The following is a 26,728-nucleotide window of genomic DNA, read 5'->3' as shown; positions in this document are numbered from 1 at the left end:
AAGTGTACAAACTACTATCATTAGTTCATATAATTAAAACCTATTTTCCCTGAGGACGGGTACTTGCTGGTGAATGCAGCTGTATGGAAAATTTATAGAAAGAAAATCAAGCAGATCTTTGTGCTGAAAACAGATAATTGGCAAATGTAAAACAAAATGTAAATTCAAACTACAGTTGCTTTCTAGAAAGGTGTATGGTTCTAGATAATCTTGAATATTGGTATTACTTCAGTATACTTAAGACATACTTCAGTATTTTTTTTCTCTTCAGAGTGAATTTATAAACATTATGGTCAAAGCATAATTTAAAGCCACAGTGTACTGACTTTGGCTGGGGTAGAATTGATTTTCTTCATAGCAACTTGTATGTTTGGGCTGCCCGTGGCTTGAAGTAGGTTGGAAGAGCTCAGAAAAGTCATGGGTCTGAGAAGGAGCCAGGCTGTGGGCCACTAGCCCATTCACCAGCATTCTCCTGGGTGGCTCAGGTAGACCTCAGGCAGCAGTTACTGCCGTGTGGTAAAGAAGTAAGTAGCAGTAGGCTGTAAACATACCCTGATGGGCAGCTTCTTCAACACACATCACTTGAACTCCTGTTATTATAGTCTGTGGATATTTAACAGCTTTTCTAAGAGCCTGTCCACCTTCATCTGCAATGTGGAGTAAACATGATAGAGCTGTGGATGTTCTGTGGCTGCATTACCTGCAGGCAGCTGCGTGGGGCATTTCAGACGTGTGAGAGAGAAATGGCTTGAGACAGGGAGTGAAGCAAGATTTTTTCAAATAATTAAATCTCATTTCATATACCCAGTATCCTACATTTATTATTGAAATATCACAGGAATTTGTCAGTGGATTTATTTTAAATATTTATGCCTTCTGATTTCAATGAAGTGAGGATTGGGATTCTCTCTCTGATTAGCACCTTTGTAACCCAACAGTGTGATGGGAGAAATGTAAGATGCTTCTTTTGAAATGATGCTTTCAGTAGTGCCTTGATGTCTGATGTTCTTGCACCTTATTTAAAATAATAGAAGAGTATTTTGGAAACAGTTGGTGCTTTTCATGTTGGATTATTGATCAAAAAGGAATCCTGATAATAACAGTTTGGAAAGGGAGAAGGAGCTGTGCACCACTTAAAGATGTGAAGGGATTTTCATGAGTGAACTATTCCTGTTAGGGGAAAATGTGTAACATTTTCTATATTTTTTATTTTTTTTTTACTTTTAATGCAAAAATGTGTTTTCTCTGTAGCGTGTGTAGCAGGAAGCAGAGTCTGTTATCTGCATCTTCGAGCTATTTCAGTTCGTGTCTTTGCAGTAATGTTCAGACTGCGTATTTCCAGATATTTTTTTGGGGAGGTATTTTATAATCATGTGCTATTTTCTACTGATTAACTTATTTATGAGCCTGTTAAAATGTTTGCTATTTATTCTTGTTGTTATTTATAGCATGTGCTGAACTTAATTTAATATAATTCAGAAATCTTATGATTTTAGAAGAGTTATTAGCAATGGAAATATTAATTTGTAAGGGGATGTTAAGGCTAATTTGCAAGGACAGAAAGCATAGTTTGCAGTGTTAGCAACAACTGATAGTGCAAAATTAATAACTTGGGGGTTTTGTGTTCTGTCAGGACTCTCATTCAGATCAGAATTCTTTCAAATGCTCAAACATTGTCCTGATTTTAACTTGGTCTCCAGGTGAAGTTTTTAGTTCCTGTTTTGAACAGATGCTCGTAATGTGGGGGGGACAGCAATGCAAATGAGAAGCTACAGGCTCTTCTGCTTAGTTTTAATAACCTGCTGTATTGATATTTTCCCATTTTCAATCACTTCAGACATGAAGATAATGATGCTTTTATTATTGCAGTCCTTTGCTAGATGTTTTTGTACTCTCTTCTTCAGGACTTTCTTCAGAATACTTAATCTAACCTACATATTATCTAAGCTTCCTGAAGTGTGCTCAGATGTTCTCAGAAAAAAGCTGAGATGTGCTTTTTACCCTGTTATCGTTTTTGTGTATTGAGTTTTCTGTGTATAGGTGTTACACACATATATATATATATTATTATATATGCTATGTATACTGTGCTCTATAAACTGTGACAATTTGAGACTTTTGACTTTTTTAGGCACTTCGTCTCAGCAATGTAGCTATGGCACAAACTACCACTGGTCAAATAGTGAATCTTCTGTCAAATGATGTGAACAAATTTGATCAGGTAAGAAGTATTACGGATCATTTCAAAGGACTGAAGAAATAGTGGGGTTTGAGTTAAGGAGCTTTTGTTTACCACTGGAGATTAAATGCTTCTAATGAAAGTTTATGCTAGTTATTTCTTGAACATCATAGGAAGAGAAATATTCTCTTAAAATACAGGAGGAAAACATACTTCTCCCCCCTGTCCCAGTATTGTCCTGCTGTTTTCCTAAGCTCAGAGAAACATTGGTGCATGAAGGTGAAACAAAAACATTGTGGTAATTTGATTACTCTCTGGGGGTTAGGCACCTCTGTGTACCTTTAGGTCTCCAAATCTAGTGCAGAATTCCACTGAATGCCTCAGTACCTCCTGCAGGCAAAGCTGTTTTCTCAGTTTTGTGTTATTAGGGTTTAATTTTTTAGCTAAGACCAAAAAGCTAATTTTTGTTTCTTAACTATTTGGCTAGGTAACGATTTTCTTGCACTTCTTGTGGGCTGGACCAATTCAAGCTGTAGCAGTAACAGTACTTCTCTGGATGGAGATAGGCCCGTCCTGTCTTGCAGGAATGGCAGTTCTCATTATTCTTCTTCCTGTCCAGACCTGCATTGGGAGGCTTTTCTCTTCCCTAAGGTAAGGTCACGGGTGTTGGGTTGTGTAGGTATTTTCTGTCCTGAGTTTTAGAATGAGCATACTGGATGGAGGTGGGGTACTGCTCTGAGATCAGTTTCTGTCTGGTGAGGTTTTTTGCATTGTCTTTTATCCTTGCCAACGTTGTTCGTAGGCGCTAATGTGAGATTTCTAGATTATGTTTAAGGCCTTGAAGTGTCTTTGAGACATGGTGAAAATGTCTCCTACTCATGATCTATTCAGTATATTAAAAGAGTCGGGCTGCTTCTGTAGCTGCCTACCTTGCTGTAAATCTTAGCACAGAGTTGAGTAACTCCTTGAGCTTTTACTTCCTGCACTGGTGCTTAGAGCTGGTAACTACCAGAGCAATGGTGCCAATCCTGCCGTAAGTTTGATTTACGGGGGTGATACAGGAGTTGCAGCAGAAAGCTCTGAAGGTTTCATGTTCAAAGATCTTGCAGAGAGGAAAAAAAGGGGAAGGAACTGGCAGAGAAAGGAAGAAAAAAATTGTGGTGGTGGTTTTGATGCCAGCTATGAGATTTATAAATGTAAGGTTCCAGGCTGTGAAGACATAAAATGAGTTTGTGGTAATTTTCTATTATCAGACAAATATAATTTGTTTTTCTGTGACTTTCTCCTAAAAAAAAAAAAAAAGACTTGCCTTAAATGGGAATGTTGAATTTTATCTTAAGTGTTCTTGCTTCCTAACTTTTTTTTCCTTGTGTAATTAATCATGCTGTACTTACATCCTGAGTTTATAAATGGCTTTTGCATCTAAATGGTACATTTTGGTGTTCCTTACTGTGTATGCATACACTTAGTAGTGTTCTGCATCTTTGTTGCATTTGTATTCAAGGTGAACAAGTTCCTTCTAGGTCTTTGGATAAGTAAAACTTAATAAAGTAACCTACAGTTGTTTTCCAGTTATATTTTAAGACATGTTTTCCAGAGGTATTGAGATGGGCGTTTCCATTGCATGGCTAGGTATGAAGAGAGAGCTGAGTATTAAAGACCAACTCATAGACTTCCTTCTATTTGCAACCACTGTGATAGCCTTCAGTTTTTATCCTCACATGCTGTTTCTCAAATAATGAGCCCTTCAGTGTTCTCTGATAAATTTCTTAGTTTATTAATAATAAAACTTGGTTTTAGAACACATCTGATATATTCTTACACATACATTTTCCCTGCATGTGTCACATGCATACATCAGTATAAAGGCACCTCACTGCTTGGTTTTTTGACTTTTAAGGTTTTGAGGTTTAGAGCTTTTGAGTCAATAGTTAAAATACCTAGCACTTAAGTAGTGCCTTATCCATGGTTAAGCACTATTATTCCCATTTTACAGATGGGAAGCTGAGGCACAAATAGATTAAGGGACTTGTCCAGGGTCAGACAACAAGCTGACAAAAATCTCTTCTTGAAGGTATGTATTTTAAAAGTTAATTGGTGGCAATGTAATGTTTGGGTTTTGCCCCATTTGTCAGCAGCCACTTGTTTGGGTGCAATGCAAAGGAAAGAATTTGTTAAATAGAACTTTTGCTTGTCTACCTGTGCACAGCTCTTTGTGAATAGAAATGTGCAGTGAACAGAAAGAGTTAATGGAAAAACTGAAATGGATTCCAGGGCTGTAACGATGAGAATTGCTGGGAATCTCTGGATTTAAGGAGATCAGCCTGTGAAGATGTAATTTAAGGATTAAATCTTTTGCTAAAATCCAGGCATGCTCAGTGTGGCAGCTAATTTGTGCTATTATTCAGCCTTGTGGACTTGTGACCTGGTCAGGTTTCTGTGTATATGCACACCACTTTCTGATGCAGGCATTAGCTTCAGTGCTCCAGGAGTTTGCAGAGGTGGACTCAGTATCCCATGGAATGTATGCAATGTATTATGGAGCATTGTTTCTATCTGTACAAGTGCTATGAGTTCTACCAAATACACGTACCTAATACATTATTTGAGAAATAGTTCAATTATTGGACTGAAGACCATATTATATACATTTATTCACTAGACCTCAACCCTTTCACTGCTTAGCCATGCAACTGTCTTATTTAAAGCCCTTTTAATTTTTTTTTTTTTTAAGAGAAAAAAACTATGTGGAACTGTTGTCAGACATTACTAAAACCCATTAAATATACGTCATGAAAGCAAAAAGGAATTCTGTAGCTTGCTTACTGTAGGATGGTTGTTGGTACTGTAAAGGGGACTTCTTAGACACTTGAAGAATTTTTGGGTCCTTTCTTAATGCGCTCTTAAGTGTGCTGTGTGAGAATGTGTTTCCCAGTCATCCTGATTTGTGTGTACTCTGAAATCAGTATTTTTAAAGTTGGGGACACGTATTCCTCTGCTGTAAATTGTCATCAGTGTCCTGGAAGTCTGTGGACTTTAAACCATTATATGATATCTCTGAGAGTGTGGCTTCTGGTATGTATGTACAAAATATGCTTTTTGTAGTGTGGAGGAGTGTAACAAAAAAAGAGCACCCTCACATACCCCCTCTTGAACATTTTAAAGGAATTTGAAAGAGGATGGCTAGTATAACATTTCAGTGGAAACACTGACAAATTGGTTTAAGAACTAGAGCCTTTTTGATTGACACCATTTAAAAAATAAATCTCCATTAACTTTGTTAGTTTAATCACCTTCAACCTTCTGTTAGCTGGAGACCAAGCCTGGAAGTTAGGTCTGCAAGGTGACTGTTCCAAACGAGGGCAGGTGAGAGATGTTTGCTGCTGCAGAGTCATGGACAGCACCAGCTGAATTTTGCCTTTTGCAGTGGTGGTCTGTGTATATGGGGAGGAGAGAATGAGCTCTCATGTTCTTTAAGGAACTATTTTCTTCTGCTGTTTCCTTTTTGGAAAAGGAAAAGAGGAATTAGCAGAGATAATCTCACTCCATGTCAGCATGGTTGGTTTAGACTCAGCTATCTTCCTCAGTCATAATAAGAAGCCCTTGATTCTATTAGTGCCAAGTTCCTATGTTTCTTTTGTCAGTTTTCTTGTATAAATACTTTTTAATACCCTTCTTCAGCCATCCCAACATGTATGGAATGCTGAGAAAGTGTCAGTGCATGGGGTTTTTTTTAGAGTTTGGTTTTTTTTTGGTTTTTTTTTAAGATGATGAGCAGATGCCTGAAATTCTAAGTCCTTTAAATGTGGCTGTTTCTTCCAGAGCATCAGAGAAACCTCAGAGGGGGCAGGTTAACCTGACAAAATCCAGGCACCCCTTCTAAAGAGCTTGTGGGTTTTTGACTGTTTGTTTGTTTGTTTTTTGTTTTTGTTTTTGTTTTTTTTTTAAAACATCTCTGTTCTTATTTTTGTATATACCAATGGAATTTAAGTAATTTAGCAAGAAAAGGTACATTTTATCAAAATAAGGCCTACCATAGCTCACTATGTGCAGAGCATGTTTGTCTACATGAGTGAATTCAGAATGGTAATAGACTTTATTAGCATGATTTATGCATTTATTACACGGCTTCTAACTTCCAATGTTTTTTTCCTAATTAAAACAGTGACTTTATTATTTAATTTTATATATTTTCCAGTTTATTCATCAGTGCAAACATAAAGTGGGACTCAAATAGTTATATTTACTTTAGTGTTAATTACAATTGATGCTTAAATAATCTTTATTTCTTAAAAAAAACTGTATCTAGATTAGCTCTCCTAAATTATAGCTCTTGTACTGTTAGTAAATAATCTTTGCTTCACGTAGTGTTCATGTTTTAACACTTGTGTCATTTTAAAGACACAACTGAAGGCCAGTTTCTTTAACAACATCAAAAAAGCATTATGAGAAAAGTTATTTTGGCATTTAAAAAACAGTTTTAAAAGCAATTTTCTGGTATTTCTTGTGTCATTTTAAAGACACAACTGAAGACCAGTTTCTTTAACAACATCAAAAGAGCATTATGAGAAAAGTTGTTATTTTGGCATTTAAAAACCAGTTTTAAAAGCAATTTTCTGATATTTGTTTAGTCCTAAATTTAGTATTTGTAAATTTTTTTAATTTAATTTTTTTTTTAATGTTATTTGAGGAGTACCATGTGTCTGCTCAAGGTGAGGTGTAATTCTGAATATTGAATCAACTCGGTTCCCTTAGAAAAGGGAATAGTAGGAACACAAACAGTTACAAGTCTGTGTGCTGCATCAGCTTTAACATAACTGTTTTAGGAAGAACCTTTAATGCAATTGCAATTCTATGAATCCTCTTTACAAGTAAAAGCAAAAACTTCATTAATATAAGTATGTTACATGATCATGAACAGTTTCTCTCCTTTTGAGAATCTGAGAGATTTTACTTTGTGCCATTGACAGAAGCAAGACAGCTGCCTTAACAGACGTCAGGATCAGGACCATGAACGAAGTCATAAGTGGTATGAAGATAATAAAGATGTATGCTTGGGAAAAATCATTTGAGGAGCTTGTGAATGGGTTAAGAAGGTAATCCTGGACAGCTCAGTATATAATCTATGTCTGCTTCATTTTTTTTACATCTCAATAAGTGCATTATTTTGTACTTTAAAGTGCAGTTTACTTGAAGTTCTTTGGTGCCTTTTTTAACTTTCTGTGGCAAGAGTAAAGGAATGAAAATATAACCTAAGGGGACCAAAAAAAGAGGGGGAAAAAAATCCCTTGATATTTATAAATTCAGGGTTTTTTTTGTGTGAACCTTTTACAGTTCTGTTTGAAAACAGCAACTAATAAACTGTAGTAGTGGTAACTGAACTATTTCATCCTCACAGTTCTGTAAACTAATAGCAAGAAACCAATAAGCAGATGTTTGCCTTCTGAGAAGTATATAGAATCTGACTTTCTGTCCTAAATGACAGTATCCTGGGGTTGTTCTGCTTCCTTTTGTGCATTTTGAACTGTTGTCCAAGCCACCTGGGGGCAGAGGAAGGAGGAGAAGGACAGAAGCTCAGAAATTCCCTAGCTGTTCAACTGGCAAAGCCAGCTAAGTGTAGTATCCCAAGACATTTCATTTCAGAGGTCAGCCAACATCTGATTAAAATTTACTCAGAAATGTGATTTTCAATCAGTTTTTGTTCTTTTATTTGACATTATAAGATCATTCAGTACTAAAGCATAACTGTAGGAGTTCAGGTGTATATTCCTCATCACAAAATTTTTGTGTTACGTCACTCTCCAGCAGGTGAGAAGAAGGTTGTTAACCTGCTGTAGATCCTCTGCTTTTTAAAAATCTTGTTTTATTTGGAATTCCTTTTTTTAAAAGGAATTTATTTGCTTTACACCCAGGTGCAGGCTTGCAAACTTGCTAATGTTCACTGAGATGTTTCTTCCCACGCGCACAAATCCTTTCCATCAGATTATAGGATCTTGTGCTGATTGAATGCTCTTGATTGACTGAAAGCTTTGCTCTCTTGCGTGGAGTCAGAGAAGATATTTCTTTATTGAAATCTTCCTTGTTGGGTGTATTCATATCACTAAACTCTACATTTCCATGTTCAACACCTCATTAGGATTAGAGGCTTCATTTACAATAATGGAAAGAAATAAAACCTTCCAAAAGACTTTTTGAGCCCTCTTTTTTTTTTTCTATAATTGCACTGTGGAAAACTAGTTAGAAGTCTTAAATCCAGCCAGGTGATTTATTGCCCAGTATTTCCACAGTGGCCCTTGACAGCTGCTAAGACAAGACCTGAACTCCTCCGTTGCTCTTTTTTCCTTTGGGTGTCCCTATTAGTTTCCTTTTATATAACTCCATGTCTTAAGACAGTGTAGTATAGTACATACAGCCTGCAGGTAGGCTGTAATTTATCTGATTTATGGGGAGTAGCACAAAGAACTGCCTGATTTTTCGCAGATAGTGAGAGGATTATTAAGGATTATTAGAGGGTGGGAAAAGAGTTTCGTCCAGGATTGTAGAAGTAATTGAATTAGACCCAATTTAAATAGTTTACATACAAATGTTCTTTCACTGTACTCTGGAGGAGATCAGAGATTGTGAGCCCCTAAGCTGAAAAAATAAGGCTTTGAAACTCCTTGAAAGTCTGTCAATTCAGCCAATTTGGCAAGTATAGTGGGAAAGTTGCTTAACTAGTTTTTCAGTAGTGCTTCTTGTATCCTTCTCTCTGTTAAGAGAGGAGTTAAGTTATTTCTAGTTTTATAATCATAACTTAAGTTTTGATTCTTACTGTGTAGTTCCAAGTGGAAGGTAATCAAAATGATCAAGATTTTCCCTGAAAATTGACACCTGAATATTTGGGAAGAGGAAATAGGAATTGTTTCAGGATTTTTTTATTCTGCATTTTTTTCAAGCAGACAGAATATATGATGAAGCAGTAAGTCGCTATGGGTCTTTTGGTAAAGAAAAACTATTATTAAGAAGTTAAGCATGGTGGCATCCACATTATAGATAGTGCAGTAACATTTTAAGAATTGGACTTGATGAGTTATTTAAAAGTAGAAACTGAAATTTAACTGAAGTGGAAATTGAGGACATATTCTTCAGCAGCTTTTCAGTTGCTGGAGGGATGCTTTACAAGCCTATGTAGCACTCCAGTCACTATTTTGCTTGGGTAGTGCCTGGCAGAACAATTGGCCTCACAGATCAGTATTTTCTGAATTATGTACCAGAATTCCTAGAGCAAAAGAAACCAGAAGCAGGGTCCAAATCAAGAAGGATTTAGAGCGAGATCAAAGGAAGTATTGCCAATCTTGTGATCCAGCCTGAGGAGCAGCAGCTGAGTAACAGCAGATACTTGGGCCATGGCTAAACTCTTGATCTTTTCAACTGCAGAGTATGTGTTGATCTTATCAGGAGTTTTGCCACTGAACTCTACTGGATTTTGATATTGGAAGAACAAGGAGTTTGTGGATACTTGGCTTTTATACAGAGGTTTTTTCCTTTTTGATCTTGTATGCAGCCCAGAAAGATTCAGACCATGTTAGAACCTGAATTAAAATACTAGGTTGACCAAAGCAGGGAAAAAAGGAGTATTTTGGTTTTCTGTCTCTGAAAAATAATTATTTTCTATAGCTACTAAGATGTTAAGTATTTTTCCCCACTGAATTTCTAGGCCTTTAAAATTCTCTTCTGTCATTTACCATATAACATAGTTCATTTACACTTGTTTACCATATGAGTTGGGGAGGTGCAAGGAGAGGAGAAAGGGTATAAAAGTAAAATCCTCAGAGTTTCCCTCATCCCGTCGTTGAGGGCAACTGTAATGATACTGATGGAATTGTTTACGTTTTGCATTTATAGGAAGGAGATCGCCATGGTCATGAAAAGCTCCTACCTCCGAGGGCTGAACCTAGCCTCTTTCTTTGTGGCAAGCAAGATCACAGTGTTCATGACGTTCATGGCCTACGTGCTGCTGGGGAACGTGGTGTCGGCGAGCCGGGTGTTCGTGGCGGTGTCGCTGTACGGGGCGGTGCGGCTTTTTCTTCTTCCCCGCCGCCGTCGAGAGGGTCTCCGAGGCGCTCATCAGCATACGGCGCATCAAGGTGCGGCCCCTGTCAGTGGCACCTGGATTTCTTCTCCTGTTCTGACAGTGTTGTAATGCTGTGGGCTAAAGCAGCTTTCTTTGAGTTCTGCAGGTTGGGATTTTTAATGCAATAACCCGTTTTGAAAGCGGAACGCGTGGCTCTGTGTGCGCACGGGTGGAACCCTGGCGTGCACTGTAGGGCAGGCTGAAATGCAGGAGGAAGGTGTACGTGCAAAGAGGTGGTGTAAATATTTTGGAAGTATGAAGAACATGTGTACGTATGTGCAGATGCGTTGGGATTGGGAGCTGGAGGACAAAGCAGGCGGGTGGGAGCTGGGCGATTCAAGTTCCACGTGCACTGCACTACCCTGTCAGCCACGTGTGAGCCCTAGCTGGTGTCTTGTGGCTGTTCTCATCACTGGAGTAAAGGCTCAAATTCAATAAGGAGGAACATCAGTGATGCTGCTGGCTTTGGCAGATGGACTTAATTTGGTTTGCTGCATTTAATGTGTGTTATGAATAGAACAGTCGTGTTTGCTCTATATACCAGGACTTCAGCATAAACGGCAAGAGCGAAAAACTTAAATGCAAAATGCATTTTGAATTTAAAACTTAAAAAACACCCAAATTGTCAGGTTATTGAGAATTAAAGCACGCCGTCCATTTTAGAACTTAATTTTGCAAAATGAACAAGTTAATCTAACCTAGAATAGGGCAAACAAACACTTTAAATGTAATCATATGGCCTTTCATAGTGTCAGTATGCCATTTGTTGGTGAAAGTAGCTAAAAATCTCCTATTTTGTGTTGTTCTTTGTGTGCTTGAATATAATAAATCAGTGGGGTTGTTTTGGTAATTTTTTTTTGCTGTACTAAACCTGCAGAAAAAATGACGTATTAAGCGGGTAATCTTTTTGCTTCAAAGAGGCATTTTGTAGAAGTTGATGCTAGTGGAGTTAGAGGTGTGAAAATCATGACCACAGGAATATTGTGGGCATTAATATTTATTATTATTGCTTAAACTAAGCTGTGGGAGGGGAGAGAAGCACTTGAGATACTTCATGCTGCATGTTGTCTTCTGTACTCTCATACACCCTCTGTTCAGCTGCAGGACAGTGCTTTTTAAAGGGATTTTTCAAGATGTGCAGGCTGAGAGACATGGATGGCTGAAAAAAGATGACTTAGGAACAGCAGAATGGCACTTGAGCAGATCAGTGACTATCTGTTGCTTTGTTTTGCTGATAGCTGGCTGCAACTCCCTTGCACTTATGACTCCTTATGGATGTTTATTGGAAACCAGCTCCAGAACCAAGGTTCATTGGGCAAAGAATTGTCCTAATGAATCTGTAGCATCCTTGATGCTGTAACCAACTTTTTATCTTCCTTTTCCCATCCTGTTTCAGAGTTGGACCTTTTGCTACTCTACTGAATGACAGGATGCTGCCTTACCAGAGATGTGTTATTGAAATGTAAATAGGTGGAAGTAGGAGAAGAGAGTAGGAAATACATAAAAAATGATTAAGATAATGGCTAGGTATATTTGGGCAAAACTGAAAATGTGTTTGTGTTTTTTTTAACAAAGGTGCTTTCTCTTAGATTTTGTAGAGCAGGTGAGGTTTCTGCACTCATATGTAGTACACTCAGATGGAAAGAAGGAAGCAGGAGTTACTATGCTTCGGGTGGCAATAAAGAATGATAGATAGGAAGTAGTAGTATTTCCTCCATATTCATTTATACTTGCTTTATATTTTTATATTATTACTATAATTCTTCAATAAGAATTGTGTGGCAAAAAGAACAGTGGTCTCCTTACTGTGTTTTTCACCTAAGCTCTCTTTTCCCCTCACCCTACCTACACATCTGAGAGCTTATCTGCATCTCTTCTTGAAGCTCATTCACTCTTGTGGTGGAGCAGTAGGCTCAGGGTCCCCTCACAGAACAAAGGGAGAAGGGTTGTTTTTCAGAGGGTTATTTTGGCAGAGATGCAGAAAAGGGGATAAGTTTCAGCTGGGTGCAAAAGATAGAGGATTTTTTTTTAAGGACGCAGTCATATCTCCAGCTAATGTTTGCTTCTTGGCATCCTGTGGGTGATACCAACTTCATTTCTCTCTGCAGGGAAGAGTATTAAGTACAAAAAGGATGGAAGAATGTTTGAAGATAACTTGAAGAGTCTCTAGGGCTTATTTATTGCATTTGAAAGTTTTATTTCTAGCGTTGATTCTTTTCCCCACTGTTTAAAATTCGCTATGTTAACCATATAACTTTTTTCTACATTCATGCTAGTTACATTTGAAGTCTCCTGTATGTGATACTGTTACATTTTTGAGTTTAATAGCTAGCTGGGATTTATGCCTGTGATGAGTGCTATGGCTAGAAGAGAAGTTGCAGGTAAAGACAGCAGCAAGGACAGATCGACTCCTTCCTTACAGCCGCCGTGGTGTTTCAGCCATCATCCAAATCGAGATCACGCTTCTGAAGTCTTTTCTCAAGCCACACACCCTAATCCTGATTTAGGCTGTGTCTGGAGTGCCTTCCCCTGGCTACCACTCTGTATAATCCCCAATTCTTTTCTGCCCATGTACCCATGGGGCCTGCCTGTCTAAGAGAGCTCAGCAGCTCACACCTGGCTGGGTTGCTCAGGTGTGCGTGGCGTTGCCCGCCTGCCTTTTGGTGGAGATGTGCACAGAGTGTGCAGGCTGCTGCACTAAAACACTGACCACTTCTCTCTAAAACAGTGTCCTAGTTACTGACTTCTGTAAGCCTTTGGCAGCCATCTGGCATCTGCAAACTGTTAGCTCAATGCTTGTTAACTAGTCTTGGCTTCTAAGATCAAGACATTCCTTCTTCTCTCAAAATATTGTCTGCTAGACCCTATTTAAAGGTCTTTATGCTCTGTGATTAAAAGCTTGGGAGAACTTTTCTGATTCTTAAAATTGTGGTAAATGTCCTGGTTTCATCTTAAACTGTGGTCCTTGACAGTTTTCTCTAGAATTTGCCCCTTTCCTTTCTAAATGTGTTTCAGCTATTTATAAATCTAGCATTGGGTGAGATGTGCTAGAAGTGTGGCTGTGGTACAAAAGTTTGTGTTTATGCAACTTGAAGGAAAGCTCTGTCACTGGGGTGTAATGTAGAAATACAGTAGTGAAAGTGCCACAAACCAGTTAGGGATGCATAAGCAGTTGGTTTTTGTTAATGCCCTGGACTTTAAAAGGAGGTGAGGTTCAGATAGTGTTCTGCAGGCTTTTTGTCACTTGAAGAATGCTTAGCAGAGACAATGGACAGCTTCTTATCACGTCTCCATTGTTCTTCTGAGTGAAACAACATAAGCCCTTACCACCCAAGTGGAAGGATAAGGTGTTGCAGTGAGGGTTTCACCTCTTCCTCATGGGAAGGAGGAGTTAAACAATTGTGGGATTGGTCAGTGATTCAAGGATAAGATAAGGTGAGTGCTTAAGTTTCATTGGCTTCAGGAATTGTGGTTTTTTGAGCAGGTGATTGTTAGAGTCTTGTAGTACTTTTAAGCTATTAAAGCTGCATTTTTTTGGGGGGGTGGGGGGAAAACAGCTAGACAGCCTTCTGTATGCTGCTTCCAAAAACCTGTGTTTAGGTTCCTTTCCCATTCTCAGCCTCACATCAGGCAATACCCTGTGCTTTTCTTTCATTGCAGAACTTTCTGATACTGGATGAGGTCTCACACCTCAGGCCACAACTGCATGGTGGCAATGAGAATATCATTCTTCACGTTCAGGATTTGACTTGCTATTGGGATAAGGTAATTTTATTTCTACTAAATATAAAGTATATTGGTACTGTGGGTATTTTAAGTCTAAAAAGTAATATGTTTATTTATAGTGTGCTGATGTTTTGTATTTAATCTTTTGTGTATGAGCATCCTTTTAGTATGTTAAGCTAACTCTGTAGAATAGTATTGAAGACACTATCATGTGCATCTTAAAAAGTAGTTATTCCTGAAAGTTATACTAAATGAGAATCTGCATTTCTGTGTGGAAATCTCTGTTGCTATTAAACAGCACTGTATTGTAGCCGAGGTAGTTAAGTAGTTGAGGTAAGGACAGAGAGCACAGTAAGGTGGGCTGTAGCACATGGATTTTTTTCTATGAACTGACCACTGATCAGTCAGTCTAGAAGCAGTACCCTATTGTGGTTCTTGTGACACATTTGAGAGCTTTAGGGAGTAGTCTGCATGTATTTCTTAATCTGTGTTTTAGTTGAGACTGCTCAGCTACAAATTGTTCTCTGCTTAAAATGCACCAGAACCACCAAAATGACTAAGAAACGGGGACAATGTGCAAGTGATAAATCTGTTATGTATCCTTTTCTGTGAGCAAGGCAGAGATTGACTGTTATTTCTGTTTTAAAACTGCAATTTGCAATGAATTATTGGAGCTATTACGAGCTGCCAGTATCCTAGCACAATGGAAGCTTCAGTCTCCATAAGAAATGCTGGAAGGTCTAAAACTGAATTTTGCATATAAATCTAGTGCAAATAAGACATGTCACATGTTTCCCTTTATAAACCTTCTTCCCCTACATGTTTTGTGTCCCAACGAAGATAAAATATGAAAGCATAGTGAGGATCTACTTATTGCTACTACTACTCAGCTACAGAAGAAAACTGTGATGTTGTTGTACTTTACTTTCTCAGAGTTGTTTCTGTGACATAAATCTGAGACACTGAACACATTTTTAAAAGTTAATTGCTATGAAAAGCTTAATGGTAAATACATTCTAATGCAAAATGGAATTTATTGCTTAATCTTTTTCTTCCCAAACCAACACTGGTACTACTGTTAACAGTTTATAGGATATGGTTGCATAATATGCCCATAAAACACCTTCTCTTTTTTTTTTTTTTTCATGAGTTGTTTATATTGCATAAAGCAGGGCAGCATGACTGGAATTACTGGTTTCCTTTTGATTTAAAGAAACCAAACCAGCAAACAACCCACAAAACTATTATTGTAATTTTCATTTTTTTAATTTAATTGCAGTGTGCATGGGATACGAATAGTTCTCCCAGAACTATTAAGAACTATTAAGCTACTCAAAAAGTTTCACTTATATACTCTTACAGTGATGCAGAACAATTTTATAGAACTGCTGGCTGAAAAGATGATTAGTTCTGAGAGGATTTAGAAAAGGAATAATTAAAAAATGCTATCCTTTGTCAAGTAATTGACATAGCTTGCTACTCTGACCAGGTTTCTCAAGGCTCTTTGGATCTACATACAAACACTGTACAGCTGGATGATTTAATTTTTCTTTTTAAAGATGGTGAGCCAAAAGAGATACTAAAAACAACCAACAACCCACAAATCCAAAATCACTGGAAGTAAAAAGGAGATTATTAGCTAGGCTGTTAGGAAAACAACCTAACATGGTGCATTACAGTTTATCAAAAGATAAACAAAACTTATTAGTCCATGGTCACACTCTTGTTTTGCTAAGGTGAGTACTAGCTTGAGTCCCATAGGCTAGCCTGATACCATCATGGAACTAGGGATTCTTCAGTACAGGTTTTTATAGAATAGTCTTGTCTGCTCAACTGAGCAACTTTAGGTTTAAAATTCAAGCATTTGAACAGGCGCCAAATTTATCTCTTGGAATTTTAGTCACTTAAATTGAGGAGCCTAAGTAGTATTTTACTTTTGTGCAATATATGATCTCTATATCCCTTAAATGGGATGAATTGCTTCTTTCTCCTGACTGTAGGACATCTACCCAAGCTCACCTAAGGAGCTGCTGCTCCTGAAGGGACCATTCTTGTGTCCTCCTGTCCTCACACTCTGTGTCTCTGTTCCCTCCTTTGTGCTGGTGCATGTACTTTTATGTACAGCCCTGTGGGGAACCAGTTCAGAGGGATAAAGCAATATAAAGTTAATCACTTCTGATGTGATTTGTTTCCCGGTAGCAGAGTCCCCTGAGCAACTCATCTGCAAGGTGAGGCAAGACCAAGACGGGGATCGTTGACAGGGCGCAGGGGAGATGGCACATTTGTGGCAGTGAGCTGTAATATTAGTCTGTGCTCTAATTTGAGTGCCTCAGTTAAGTGCCTAAGGAGAGATGGGATGAATTCAGGACAAATTGTCTTTAATTATAAGGAAAGCTATTTTGCAAAAAATACTATGCCCCTTAGGTGTTTGTGGCCATGCTGTTTGCAATTACCATGTTAGGTAACCCACAGTAGTGCTATAAAAGCTTTAGAAACTTTTAAAAAATTGTAGTACTTTTAGGCTCTTGTGATACATTTTTTTTTTTTTTTTTTTAAAAAACTCAAGGGCAGGAAGAAATACCTTTGCACCTTTGTGAATACAGAAGTTCAACCTCGAGAGGTCTGGAGAAGGGCCTGTGTGTCTGAAAGCTTATCTTCCGTATAGGTTAATTGATTAAATAGGAGATTTCACCCCTAGAAACTTTGCATTAAAAAAAAAAAAAAAACCAAAACCATCCCTGGCTGCCATGGTTTTGTAGAGTTCCCCTGACCTCAGCACTATCTGAGCATCTCAAGGGTGGACTGTGGCTAAGAAATTACATTGATGGTAAAGTGCCCGTTGGGAGAGGGCGGCGGAGAACGGGGAAAAAAAAGCCGCGTTGGTGCCACCTTGTGGAACATAGTAATAGCAGCAAAAGTTGCACAGCACACAGGAATTTGGGTTCTCCCCGTGTGAACGCTGCGGCGGCTCTGCGGGGTGGGAGCCGTTGGGGGGGACGTGCAGCTCTGGTCTCCAGATGCAGCGCGGCCGAACCGGGTATTTCTGCTGGCGTGAGTGGACACGGGTGCTAGCTCAGCTCTCCCAGCTGTCATAGCTGCAGGTAGATCCTGCATCTGTACCTCCCAAATAATTTGAAACAAGTTTCAAGTTTCCCCTTTTCACAGTCCAACATCTTGGTCATGCAGCATCTTTGGTGCGAGGTTAGGTGGTGGCCTTTTCAGCCTCCTGATCTTCAAAGGGTGGCTGGAGATTTTAAGCAGTCTGCAAGCTGTTAAGAGCTAAACTAGATATTCTTCACCTTGCTTTTCTTTCGTGAAGCTTAAAGATGGGTTTTCATTTGGTCCTCTTAATAGAAATATATATATATTTTAAATGCATGTATTTTCCTGTTTGCATTTTGGTGTCAGTCATGCTTAGCGTGGTCTAAGATGCATGTAAAGGCAGATCCTGTTACAAGGGTGGTTTGATTTAAAGAGAGAGAGCTGCACGAGGCCCTTAGGAATTGTGGTTTTAGCATAGCTATTAAAGGCATGAACATCTCTTCTTTTCACAAGAAGTAGGCGTTTTTACAACCTTGATAGGAGAGTTGTGAAATATGTTAGGGAAATAAGTTCTTATCAGTACTGTAACATAAAGGATAGGCATACTGAAGAGGAATGTCAAACAATCCTAGGGTAGAATATTTTCACACAAACAGCCCACTATGTGGTCTGTGAAAAGTCTCAGAATCCACGATGTACAAGATGAAGTTACATAAAATCAAATGGCATTTTTCTGTTTTCACTTGGAATAAAACCTTGACTCCAGCAAACAGACCTGGCTCTCCTGCGGCTTGAAGAGACCTTCAGCCCTCACCTTTTCCAGCATTAGTCTGGCTGCTTGGAGTGGCCCAACGTGCTGTGCTGGGGCCATGAGTGCCTCCTGTTTCAAGGCTGCCACCTCAGCCTTGTGCTGAGCTGCAGTGAGGATGTGTGGGCTTTGAGGAAGCACAGCTTCTGCTGCCTTCGTGTTCCTCCTTCCTTGAACACTATTTTAGCTGTGTTACTTGTTTGTAGTGAGAGCTGGGTCTTTCAAAAGTGTTTGTGAAGAAGCAAACTATATGTCTGAAGATATGGTGGGCAAATTCAGCATCATTTAAGTGTGTTGTTTTCTGTTTCCCAAATCCACAGAGTTTAGAAAGCCCAGCACTTCAACAGCTTTCCTTTACTGTCAGACGAGGGGAGTTATTGGCTGTGATTGGTCCTGTAGGAGCTGGAAAAGTAAGTCTTAATGTTTACTCCATTCTGTGGGGGTTTTATGAATCTCTTAAACATGACTAGAAACTTGAAAATGTACAGTTCTTTTCTGTGTATAGTAACACACTTCACATCAAGATTCTGGCATTCAAGAAAGGCAGATGTCCTCCTGGGGGTGAGGAGGAGACGACTTGGAGTTAAACGGTGCTTCATACGTTGCTTCTAGGCTGCCTGTAAAGTGTACTAGTGCTTTTAGAATCATACAAATGTTTAGGCTGGAAAAGACCTTTAAGGTCACTGAGTCCAACCATTACCCTAACTCTACCAAGTCCACTGCTAAACCATGTCTCTAAGCACCATGTCTGTACAACTTTTAAACACATCCAGGGACGGTGATTCAAGCACCTCCCTGGACACCCTATTCCAGTGCCTCTACTGGTAGCAGTAGTTTGAGTGACAGGGTGAGGTAGGCCATCGTGCCAGCAAATACTGCTCAATCTCTGTGATGTTTTTAATGTGATCAAACTTTTAAATTTTTATTTTATTTAACATTTTTTCCAGTCCTCTCTCTTAAGTGCTGTGCTTGGTGAGCTGCCTAAAGACAAAGGCTTGATAAATGTTACTGGAAGAATTGCCTATGTTTCTCAGCAGCCCTGGGTGTTTTCTGGTACAGTAAGAAGTAATATACTGTTTGACAAGGAATATGAGAAGGAAAAATATGAGAAAGTTTTAAAAGTCTGTGCTCTGAAAAAGGTATGGTTTTCTCTTTGTCTTTTATTTTCGTGCTAGTTATTTTTGTCTCAAGGTTCTTTCAGACTTGTACATGCTGCAAGATGTAATAGAACTGATTGTTGTTAGTAGTGTGTGAAGTAAAACCCACGACTTAACAGGAATGTTTAATTATTTTTGATGTCTATGAGCATGTTCTTGTAATTCCTAAGACTTTCACTAGAGGGAGGTGTAGGTTATGTGAAACACAGGTTAATTTTGAAAAAGCTGGTCCCTATTATTTAATTTCATAATCACGTTTAGCCCTTTTCTCTGTTTTATGGTAGGGCTGCGTGTGTGTAGTTGCGATGAAAGATGGAAAACAAATGACCAAGCTAATACTATTTGTGACTTCCATTTTTAAAATACCCTGTATGCTTTTTAAAAAATAAATGTCATGTATATCATGCATTATGCACTGCTGATGGTTATCGAAAGAACCTTAGTGCTATATATAGGAGAACTTGCTGAGCCCAACTAGTTCTATGAAAAAATATTTTTGAAAGGTCTGTGTGCAAAGGAGTTTGTGACACAAGATATAGAAGAGGATTAAGCCAGATTTGTCAAGAAACAGACATTTTGCTTGGCAGCTAAAAAGGTTTTATGCAGCACGCTACTATATTCCTGTCAGCTGCAACACAGGTGAAAAGCGGATGGTTACTGTGATGAAAATTTTTTTGCAAGGTTTTTACACATGGTAGATAGTTTTAATATAACCTGCTGATATTCAGTCATATGCTGTTGTCTAAACTTCAGGTTTTAGTGAATTTAGAAGACAGCAAACTGCATTGAAAAAAAAAACACTTCATATTTGATGGTAGATTTGCTTTCATAGTTTTCTTTCAAATTTATGTATCTGTATAAAAGCTGTGAATAAACTTTCAGAATATGTTTTATAGCTTAATACAAAACTTCTCTATTTCCTGATTAGGAAATATAGTAATATGAAATGGAACACTATAATTTTTTTTTTCTTACTTGTAGTTCCAAGCCACATAAATTAACCAAGTCTCTGTGATGAATATTGTGGTTATTTTTCTTTGACACTTTGGAGTAAGAATAAAAATAATGCAGTACTTCTTCTTAGTGTGTCAGCTCATTTTGTTCTAGTAAAAAATAATTATTTTACTGTAATACTTCATAATTTTTAGTTTGATTTTCTGAATCACCAGCAAATAGTTCTTATAGCATTAAGAATAGTAGTGAACTTCCCTCTGACAAAGCTGTAGGCTAAGTGAACTTTTAAGATTTCACTTATTTTTCATGTCGTCTTACTTATCTTTTACTGAAGGTACAGAGTCACAAAATAAGAGCAGATCTTTAATTTAGTATGAATCCTTGTGTTTTCATGTGAGATGATAATTAATATTTTTCAAATAAGAACATATAATGTTGAATCAGCTTTGTTGGTCATTGAAGTTAAAATGATTAAAGACAATTAATACAGTCTTGCTGCCTGTTCTTTCACATTCACAGGACTTGGAATTATTAGCAGATGGTGACCTAACAGTAATAGGAGATCGTGGAGCTACACTGAGTGGGGGACAGAAGGCTCGTGTAAATCTGGCCAGGTTTGTGGGTTTTACTCTTTCTAAAATTTAGGACTTCTGAGACTTTAGTGACTAAAGTAAACAAATGGAAGACTTTGAGATACTTACTTTTCTTTAAACCTTTCAGAGCTGTGTATCAAGATGCAGACATCTATCTTTTGGATGATCCACTGAGTGCAGTAGATGCTGAAGTTGGAAGACATTTGTTTGAAAAGTATGTCACTGATTTATTTTCATCTAAAATACAATTGTTATCTTCTAATGCCTTGTAGAAAAACTTGAGAAAGCATTTTTGGGGAGATGAGTCTCTTCACAAAGCTTAATGCATTCACCTTCTGTGTTTATTTTTCCTCTATTTTATGTAGTTGGAAGATGTATAATTTTTTTCCTGTTTTTGTGTTTCATTTTGTTCTTTATTTTCAAAAGTCTGTTTTTAAAATACTATAATTAGAATTATTCTTAAGGAAACATATGCCATTTTCTTGAGGAAAATGTCAGTTTTCATATACAAGTATTGGGGTTTATGAATATTAGTCCTGAGAATAATAGGGGGTGAGATTTTAAATCACCTAGTAATTTTCTGCAGCTTTATTTGTGTAGCAATAAGCACTGAATACAAGTGGCTAAGGAAAAGGACAGAACTCTCTTATAGTCTTGAGTGAATTTTCATTTTTGGTCTTGAATGGTTGAAATTTCTCTCAGGTAGGTGAAAAAGGGAATCATGGCCTGCAGAATTAGACTGTGGAGAGCAGAAATAGAGGAAAAGAACATGTATAACATAACCATGAAAGAGAGATATGGGGCCTTTCTCCCTTCCTGAAGAAATGGGAGAGTGTTCATTAAAAGTCAGATTCCCTTCGCAATGAATTTCTTCTCCATCTCTCTTCTTTAAAACTGCTTAGTCTATGGCACATAGTGAGTATGAGAATAATCCAGTTATTCCCAGCCAGTGTTTCATCCTGGCTTCTTCCTAGCCTGCGGCTCTCGGTATCAAAAGGCATAATCTAGAATTCATTAGAAATAGAAAGAAAAAAAAATTCATTTGCTGAATTCAGTGGGCTTTGTTTGAAGCCTTAAATGAGTGTTTTCTTGGGCATATTTACATCCTTTGAATTCCACACTCCAAGTATATCAATTAATTTGGCTTTACTGTTGTTCCCTCCTTTCCACCCCTAGACAATCATGAGAACTTGTCTTGCAGAAAGGTTGTAGAATTTGCACTAGGTAGCACTGCATACATGTTCATTTTCCCCTGTGCAGGGAAGCCTGTAGTATCTAAATTTGAAAATTGTACATCCCATTTTTGTTTTCAGTTTCAAATCTGGAGATACCTCTGAAACCCCAGCAATATTTTGTTTTCTTGTATTGATTTCTTCAAATGACTACTGTTTGTGTGCATTGGCCAGTATGAAGGAAGAGTTTTATGATGCATAAGCTTCATGCTCATTGTTCTGTGCTAGATCATTTTCATCTGCCACGACTGGTAGGTGGAGTTCATTACTTCTGTAGTTCACAAACTCTATGAAATACCTTTAATGCCTGTTGAAGTTAAGTTTTAGCTGCTGCTTTTCTGTTTCTGCATGAGATCACTCTACAGTTCCAGTATGTGACTGTATCAGTGCTCAGGTTATGAAAGGGCACCCATCTGAGCTGTTAACCCATCTCTGCCTGAAGTCTTAAAGGTCTTTTCAGAGGGAGGGAAACAGGGAAGGACAGTAGTGCCTTGCAGAAGAGCTCTTTTCCTTGCACCCTGCCTTCTCAATTTATTCTGTGTTTTATGGGAGCTGTGACATCGGCAGCTACTGCAAAACTGGAAGTCTGGATTTTTGTACTTGAAGAACCTTAAAGGAGCTAGAAACCATTGCTCTGCGAGCACAGCCTATGTTTTACTGACAAATGTGTGGAGTTGAGCAGGAATAAGGAGATTATATCACAGAACTTGAAACTCAGAAAGCTAGCAGGAATTCTTCCTTTACTTTTGTTTACTGTTCCTCTTCAACTCTAGATCAACTTGAGTGAAACAGATAGATGGAGAATGAAAGCATTTAGTGGAGAAAATGAACTGGGAGGAGTAGTAGTGACAAAGAAAACGGAGCAATGCCTCCCTGTTCAAAATCTTAATGGAGGGCATTTTTACAAACAGAAATTGTCTTCTGAGTCCTTCATGGCAGCTCTAAAAGGTGCTGGAGCAATGGGGAGAGTATTATGTTTGCTAATTTGCTTTGAAAAACAAGGCAGGGCATGTTCTTTAGTGGTTCCTGAATAGTGCTAGAAATGTGAAGAAGAGAGAGACTACTTAGGCAAGAATGATTTCTTAGAACATGATGCTGAAGAATGTCTGAGACACCACTTCACACAAGCTGCCCCCAGGAGTCCAAACCACAAAGCAAAAAACAATGGACAAGACAGAAGAAAGGGATTATTTAATGAGACTCTAAAGTGGATATTGTTTAACTCCCTCCCATTTTTTTCCCTCTCTTATAATTTCATATTAATTTTTAATTTTTTTAGAAGTGTCTGGTCTATGTGTTCACCTCTAAGATAGGTATGTTCCTAGTAATTCCCCAAAGGGACGGGCTGTAGATGGTCGATTTGTGACATTTGCTGCTTCTCCCTGTTCTGTTCAGCTACTGCAGTAACAGTTTAAAATATATAAATGCTTTTCAAATGAGACAGAATGTGAGTAGCACAGCTCCAGTGGGAGAACAGTCCATGATATTATTAAAAAAGGGATTGTGTCTCTTAAGAGTTTCTCCATAATACGGACAAATTGTTCTGTGGATGATGATGCAGATAAAGTGAGTTTTCAAATTAATTCCTTTTCTCCTGGTCAGATTCCTTGGGGCCTAGCAAGATGTAGACTGGTGTTTCCCTGTTTTTGTGTTATTTGTAGGTTGTTTTCCTGTGAGTTCTCTTCATAATTAACAGTAGGCATGCTTCAGCCTCTTCCCAGTGGGGAGACACCAGTATATTTGCATATCTGTGCATATATTTTTATATATATATATAAAATCAGTTTTTCAGTAACTTTTAAGGAAAATAACATTTTGAGACTGATGTTTTTTAAACAGAGGGACAGCCATACAGATACAGTAGCATGTTTCCCTGTATGATAAAGTTTGGAATTAGCCTGCGATGTTCTAAGGAAATGACTCAGTTGTGCTTGGCTCCCAAGAAATTTCTTGCTTTCCTTGTGCATCTTTGTGGATGTATTTCTGTAGATTATATGGTTTCAGTTCACCTTTGGATAGAAATTAAGCTGTGCCCCATCAGTGATGCTGACTCAGAAATGGTGTTTTACATTGCATCTGTCTGTTGAGACAGATACTCCTCTCTAGGTGCTGTTCTTCCCTTGTATCTCTTCCATTGACAGGAGCTATATGCCAGTCTCAGCTGATGATCAGCCTGATTTCTCTCTGTTTCTTCTCTGTTTGTGAGAGTAGACAGAGTTGCAGGACAGTTTGGGAATGTTTTAAAAATAGAACTAAAGTTGTGATGGTACTTGGGAGTGTTATGCACAGGTGTATCATTCCTACTAATAAACAGAACTCTGCAAATTTTTTTACTTTTTTTTTTTTTTCTGGCAGGAAGCTGTTTTGAATGTATGGTCAATTGTCTTTTCTCTCTCAGTTTTGCCTCTGGTGCTAGATAAAATCTGCAGGAGAAAGCTGCATTCATCGTAGCACAGTAATGAACTTTAGCATCTATTCAGAGGGAACACCCTTGTGCTAGGTGATGACCACTTGTAGGAACTCAAGGGACATAAAACTAGGCAATGAGTCATGGGATAACCATATAGTGAGGCTGACCAGAGAGTCACCTGGCAAGTTGACCAAGTGTCCTGACAGATAAAGTCTATTATTGCTATCTGAGGTAACTGAGTGTTCCTCTTCAAGGAAGGGAAGGGAGCTGGCATGGGTTTGTAGAAAAGGTGTTCTTTGTAATTGCAGGAAAAGATGAGGAAGAATTGAACAGACAAAGAAGGAGGGTGGGAAATTCCATTATTGGAAGTGCACAGATTAAGAGATCTTGAATCTGTCAGTGTATTCTTACCCAAGCCCCAGAAGTGCTTGAGGGGAGGAGCAAAATCAAGTAGGGAAAATGTGTGAAGGGATTTTTAAATTTTTAAAATTTAATTAGATATGCAGATACGAGTATTTACTTTGTTTAAAGTAGTTTGATTCTTGGAACCCCTAGGAATCCTTGAGTGCTTCTGGCCTCGTTGTCTCTCAAAGTGGGGTATTCTTGTACATCTCCTGTAATGTTGGAACTTGGAGGAATGTGTGCTGTTATGGTGGTGTAGCTAATTAAAAGCAAGTGGAGCTCATCAGTCCTGTAAAACAAGCAGATAAAAGCTAACATGTCTTATTTGTGTAGAGGGCTTATAAACACAACCACTGTTTAGAGGAACTAAGCAAATATTAACCCTGGAACGTAGTTGCCTGTGCTGTGTTTAAAGACACATACATGCTTTGTCCACTGGTAACAAGTGTGCAGGGGAGTGGGTGTGTAAATTTAAGGATTTCACTCTGTTCCCTTTCAGGTAGGATGTCTCTGAATCAAAGATCTCTTTAAGGCTTCCCACTTTGTGTTCCATACCTGGTCCATGCTCATTATGCCTCTGACAGCACAGCAGGGGTTACAGCCCTTATGAGAAGTACTGGGTAAACTTCTCTTCTTTCTGTTACAGGTGTTGCTCTTAGAAATGCTCTTAGTTACAGCTTTACATTTAGATGATACAATTGAAATTCCTTGGGCTTCATTGTATATTGTAGGGAAAATGTTTAAAAGGTTGTAGGAAATGTTGTTTGGGGTTTGGAAGTTTTTGTTTTTGAGTTGTGTTGTTGTTTTTTTTTTTTTTTTCCCTAGACAGTGAAAAGCATAAGAGTGATCACTGTACATTCTGTGTTTTCAAAACAACAGTAGAAATTTACAGCTTTTATCTCACAGAAATGTGTGTGGGTTTTATTGTATTTGTGGTTTTTTTTTGTGTGTGTTTGTTTTTTTTTTTTCTCTTAAATCATGTGGTAGAAATGGAAAAAAACAAACAAACAAACAAACAAAAACAACTTAGAGAACCCCAGTGTAGTTGTGTGCTTTAGTGGTCTGTGGGTGCAGCTGCAAAACAATATTATGAATATTAACCCAAACAGTGGCTCAGACGCACGTACACAAATTCTTGTAGGAGAAGTTCACAAAGAACTACTTAAACAGTAAGGTATTTACCGTACTGGTAAGGTAAGGTAATTAGGTTCAAAAAGTCCCTAGGATGTGGATTCTGGAAGCTGGAAATGTGTGCCAAAGGAAGTATCACTGTATGTTATATATGCTTGTATCTTTTCTCCAACACTCCACTGCTGGCTGGTGCCTGGGACAGGGCAGTGGGTTTTGTGGACCCATTGTCCTTAGTGGAGGCTGAGACTTGTCATGAGATGGGGAAAAATGGCTAGCAAGGTAAGTGTAAAAACAGGGTAGTAGAAGGTGGTGTTATTTTTGTCTCTGGCAAACACTTTTTTTTTTTTCCCCCCTGAAATTTTTAAACTTCAAAATGTACAAAACCAACTGGGGGATTGTTCTCCCTAAACCACTTAAATTTAAAGGGAAGGGAGAGGAAGGCAGATGTGGTAAGTAAATTAATACAACAAAGGCTTTATGCCTGTGAGCACTTCTGCATGTACTTCAATTTCATTTCAGTGGTTAGTTCCATTGAAATGAATATAAGTATTAACTAAAGTTAAACTTGCATATGAACTTCCAAAAAGGAGAAGTGAAAAGAATGGTAAGGAAGAAAGTGGAATCATTAAAGAGGAGACACTTTGCAGAGGTGAAAGAAAGCTGGTTCTTGGAGATAAAAACTTAAAAAAGATTAAAGAACAACTTGTCTCAAAGAAAAGAAAACCTGATAGGGAAGGAAGAACAAACGAGGATTCAAATGCATGGAAGCACCAAGATGTTGCCTTTCCATAGAGGAGCAGGGTTGTTGTAGGCCCCCTTCTGAGTGTCTTCTGCTGTGTGCTTTGCAGTATCAAAGCTCAAGCTAATTTAAAAAAAAATAATATTTATGGAAGTTTTCTGTCAAAGTGCAATGTGTTTTTTTAAGTGGGTGATAGTATTCTATTACTTAGGTTTGTTAACTTAAAATGTCTGTTTGTTTTT

At 38.2% G+C, this 26,728-nt stretch overlaps 1 protein-coding gene across 1 annotated transcript in view; it reads left to right on the top strand.

The window, feature by feature from the left end:
- Nucleotides 1–26,728, top strand: part of ABCC4 (ATP-binding cassette, sub-family C (CFTR/MRP), member 4) — a gene marked incomplete at its 3' end in the record, with an annotated part of 102,967 nt that overhangs the window by 9,710 nt on the left and 66,529 nt on the right. Inside the window, 10 exon segments of the mRNA XM_008936299.1 lie at nucleotides 2,132–2,221; nucleotides 2,667–2,830; nucleotides 7,150–7,275; nucleotides 10,064–10,240; nucleotides 10,242–10,305; nucleotides 13,953–14,057; nucleotides 18,189–18,278; nucleotides 18,816–19,007; nucleotides 20,499–20,593; nucleotides 20,700–20,786. Of these exon segments, the coding sequence (XP_008934547.1) occupies nucleotides 2,132–2,221; nucleotides 2,667–2,830; nucleotides 7,150–7,275; nucleotides 10,064–10,240; nucleotides 10,242–10,305; nucleotides 13,953–14,057; nucleotides 18,189–18,278; nucleotides 18,816–19,007; nucleotides 20,499–20,593; nucleotides 20,700–20,786 (1,190 nt within the window).

Source organism: Merops nubicus, unplaced genomic scaffold (genome assembly GCF_000691845.1).
Source record: "Merops nubicus isolate BGI_N331 unplaced genomic scaffold, ASM69184v1 scaffold4690, whole genome shotgun sequence".
NCBI lineage: Eukaryota > Metazoa > Chordata > Aves > Coraciiformes > Meropidae > Merops > Merops nubicus.
This window is presented reverse-complemented; position numbering and strand designations above follow the sequence as displayed.